We start from the raw sequence: 3,640 nt of genomic DNA, 5'->3' as shown, positions 1-3,640 counted from the left end.
CTCCGTTCTGTTTTCCAAGTCGGATGGGAAGTCCAAGCAGAAAAAAAACAAAAAGAAACGTATAGAACAGAAAAAGAGGGCACTTTGCGGCTGCGGCTGCGGCAATGGCCGGGACTTTATGCGCGATGGACGGCGTAAACCCTCCCTCCCCTCCGCAACTGCTCCTCCAATTCACCTGCCCGCGATGACCGCCGCTGATCCACTCCCCACGCTTCGCTCCTTAATCTCTCTCCTTCCGCAGTAATAGTCAGAATTCTATACCGGTCTTCACCTAATCGACCACTCGCGCACACATAAATACTGATCCAGACATTCGTTCCACTTGCAGACTGCTCTATCTGTACTTGCTATTGGATATGAGCGGCGTGGCGGCGCTGAGTCTTTCTCTGATCTTCACCTTGCTCATGGTGGCCTCTGCCGAGCACGACTACGGCCAAGCTCTCAGCAAGAGCATTCTGTTCTTCGAGGCGCAGAGGTCGGGCTACCTGCCCGCCGACCAGAGGGTGTATTGGAGAGGAAACTCCGGCCTACATGACGGAATGGCCAACGGAGTAAGCTACCCGCTGTGGCATATTCTGTACGTTCAATGATCCGGATTAATTTTGATTTCTCTTTGCGGTTTTCGGCCGTAGGTTGACCTCGTCGGAGGGTACTATGACGCCGGAGACAATGTGAAGTTCGGCCTTCCAATGGCATTCACCGTCACCATGATAGCCTGGGGTGTGGCTGAATACGGCAGGCAGATGGAGACGAGTGGGGAGCTGGGGCACGCCATGGAGGCCATCAAGTGGGGCACCGACTACCTCCTCAAAGCCCACCCGCAGCCCTTCGTCCTCTACGGCGAAGTCGGTTTCCTTTGCTCACTAGTTCTTTGATCGATCGCATTGAGCAAATGTTGGTTATGGATTTGTACAGGTGGGCGATGGAAACACAGACCACCACTGCTGGCAGCGGCCTGAGGACATGACGACGAGTCGCCTGGCCTACCGCATCGACGCCAACCGCCCCGGATCGGACCTCGCCGGCGAGACTGCAGCGGCGATGGCAGCAGCTTCCATGGTCTTCCTGCGCTCGAACCCCGCCTATTCCCGCCGTCTTCTCAGCCACGCACGACAAGTGGGTGCATCGCCGCTGCACAATTGTTCGATTTCGCATCGACTTGATGACTAACTCGCTGTGATCTTTCCAGCTCTTCGAGTTCGCAGATAAGTACAGGGGGAAGTACGACCACAGCATCCTCGTGGCGCAGAACTACTACGGATCCTTCAGCGGATACGAGGTAATTACGATGAGAATTCGATCGCTATGGGTTGTTATGAACTCTCTCCGCGGTTGGTGGAGCAGGATGAACTGCTGTGGGCGGCGGCGTGGCTGTACCATTCCACGCAGGAGCAGCAGTATTTGGACTACATAGCGAACAATGGCGACGCGCTCGGCGGGACGGAATGGGACGCGACGGAGTTTGGTTGGGACGTTAAATACGCAGGCGTTCAAGTCCTCGCCGCCAAGGTAACGATCCGATCTCTGATTGGTAACTGATCGACCACCATTTTTGTTTACTCTGCTACGTGTCTGTTCTCCATCAGTTCTTTCTACAAGGCCGGGAAGCTCAACCGGCGCCGGTTCTGGAGAGGTACCAGCAGAAGGCCGAATCCTTCATGTGCTCCTGCATCGGCAGAGGAACAAACAACGTGCAGAGGACGCCCGGAGGACTCCTGTTCCATCAGTCCTGGAATAACTTGCAGTTCGTCACGGGCGCCGCCTTCCTGCTCACCGTCTACTCTGACTACCTCTCCTCCGCCGGCCGGAGTGCGGCCTGCGCTTCGGGAGCCACCTCTCCGGCTGAGCTTCTCAGTTTCGCCAAGTCCCAAGTAGTTCTCATCATCCAACCTCGTCCAGCGCTCTCTAGCGATTCCATTACTCTGTTTTGCTTACCGTGCTCCCGTTGATTTCGCTCAGGTGGATTACATCCTCGGAGACAACCCGAGAGGCACCAGCTACATGGTAGGCTACGGCGATTCTTTCCCTCGGAAAGTTCATCACCGCGGTTCGTCGATCGTGTCCATCAAGGTTAGTCCTGCAACCGTGAGCTGCAGGGAAGGCTACGACACATGGTTTGCCCGGAAGCAGAGCAATCCCAACGTACTGGTCGGCGCAATCGTGGGCGGCCCGGACGCCGATGACAATTTCGTGGACGAGAGGTATAACTATGATCAAACGGAGCCGACGACCTACAACAACGCGCCGATTCTCGGTGTGTTGGCTCGCCTTCACGGCGGCCATGGCGGATACAACCAGCTCCTCTCGGGCGCTGTCCCTCTCCCAAGCATGCCCGTCGGGAGGAAACCATCTTCCCAGGCATTTGCGATCGAGCAAAGGCAGACGACGTCATGGAACAACAGGGGAAAGACTTACTACAGATACGCCGCGGTGGTGACGAACAAGTCGGCGAGGACTGCGGTGGAACTGAAGCTCTCTGTATCACAACTCTACGGCCCTATTTGGGGACTCGCGAACTCCGGCGACAAGTACACGTTCCCGGAATGGCTGAGCTCCCTTCCTGGGGGGAAGAGCTTCGACTTCGTCTACATCCAAGCTGCTCCTCCGGCGGTCGTCACCGTTGCAGGCTACAAGTTGATTCAGTGAGGGATGATATATGAATTTTGGAGTTGCAGGGAGTGAAAGAGTGAAAGAGAGTTCATAAAATGCTCCTCCTCTTTTCTTCCTCCTCAGATAGTTCGATTGAAATACAATGTTGAGAGAAAGAGATGTTCTGTTGGAACTTGGAACGTGCTGCGTTCTTCGTGATATCTCTAGCTGATATTGTGTCTAAGGTCATTTAGAATAAGAGAAAATTTGACCGGACCTCCGGATCAGACGAACTATGAGAGTTAAATCAAGCGCTCGCTCGATCGGGTCCTCTGGTCGAACTAATCTCAAAATCTTATTTCACAATTAACAATGAAATACGAGGGAGTACGAAGTTGAGTATCAATTATCCCAATCGAGTACTTGGGCCGATCTAATGTATGGTCCAATCGGATATACTAGACACTTGGTTGCATATAGTTCAAATAAAGAAGTCGAGTGAAAATTGAGTCGTTGACCATAGTCATAAAGATTGACCGGATATTTCTCGAGATCATTAATTCAATCAGTTGATCAAAGTAGTATATATTGGCCCGATAGCTCAACAAACTATTACATTTTTTTTTGCCTTTTATGTCATAGAGGATAAGAGATATTCTGTAGGTAAACCACACTTTAAAAGCTTTCAGTCTGTCCAATCACAAATATTTACGGGTTTATTTTAGAAAAGGTGTCGGGGTCACTTTATAGCTTGCCCTTTTTTGGAAGTGCTTCGTAACACGTGCATTTATTGGTGCAATTTTTCTTAGGTCAAGATTGACCAGGTTGATTAAGCTTGAGTTGCTCAAGCTTGAGTTATGATGTTTGACAATATATGAAGATTGTTGGTGTAATTGTCTATATGGAGATTGATAGTCAAAGTTTGACCAGAAGTTAAGTAGATTAAGGTTAACTGAATACTTGACTGGAAAGTCCTAACTAAAGATTAGGAAAGACAAGTCCAACGGGAAGGTTGACAGAAGATGAAAATCTAAACGGATCAGTGTTGACC

General features: G+C 51.2%; 1 protein-coding gene across 1 annotated transcript; it reads left to right on the top strand.

Annotated features, from left to right (window-relative positions):
* The first annotated feature begins 308 nt into the window (after positions 1-308).
* Positions 309-2,873, top strand: LOC121968454 (endoglucanase 6-like). Its single transcript, XM_042518821.1, has 7 exons — positions 309-551; positions 633-845; positions 916-1,116; positions 1,190-1,279; positions 1,345-1,509; positions 1,587-1,871; positions 1,960-2,873. Exons 1-7 carry the CDS (start codon positions 357-359, stop codon positions 2,644-2,646), a joined length of 1,836 nt encoding a protein of 611 aa, XP_042374755.1. The 5' UTR covers positions 309-356; the 3' UTR covers positions 2,647-2,873.
* The last annotated feature ends 767 nt before the right edge of the window (positions 2,874-3,640 follow it).

Source organism: Zingiber officinale, chromosome 3B (genome assembly GCF_018446385.1).
Source record: "Zingiber officinale cultivar Zhangliang chromosome 3B, Zo_v1.1, whole genome shotgun sequence".
In the NCBI taxonomy this organism is placed as follows: domain Eukaryota; kingdom Viridiplantae; phylum Streptophyta; class Magnoliopsida; order Zingiberales; family Zingiberaceae; genus Zingiber; species Zingiber officinale.
Note: the sequence above shows the minus strand (reverse complement) of the source record. Positions and strands in the feature narration are given on the sequence as shown.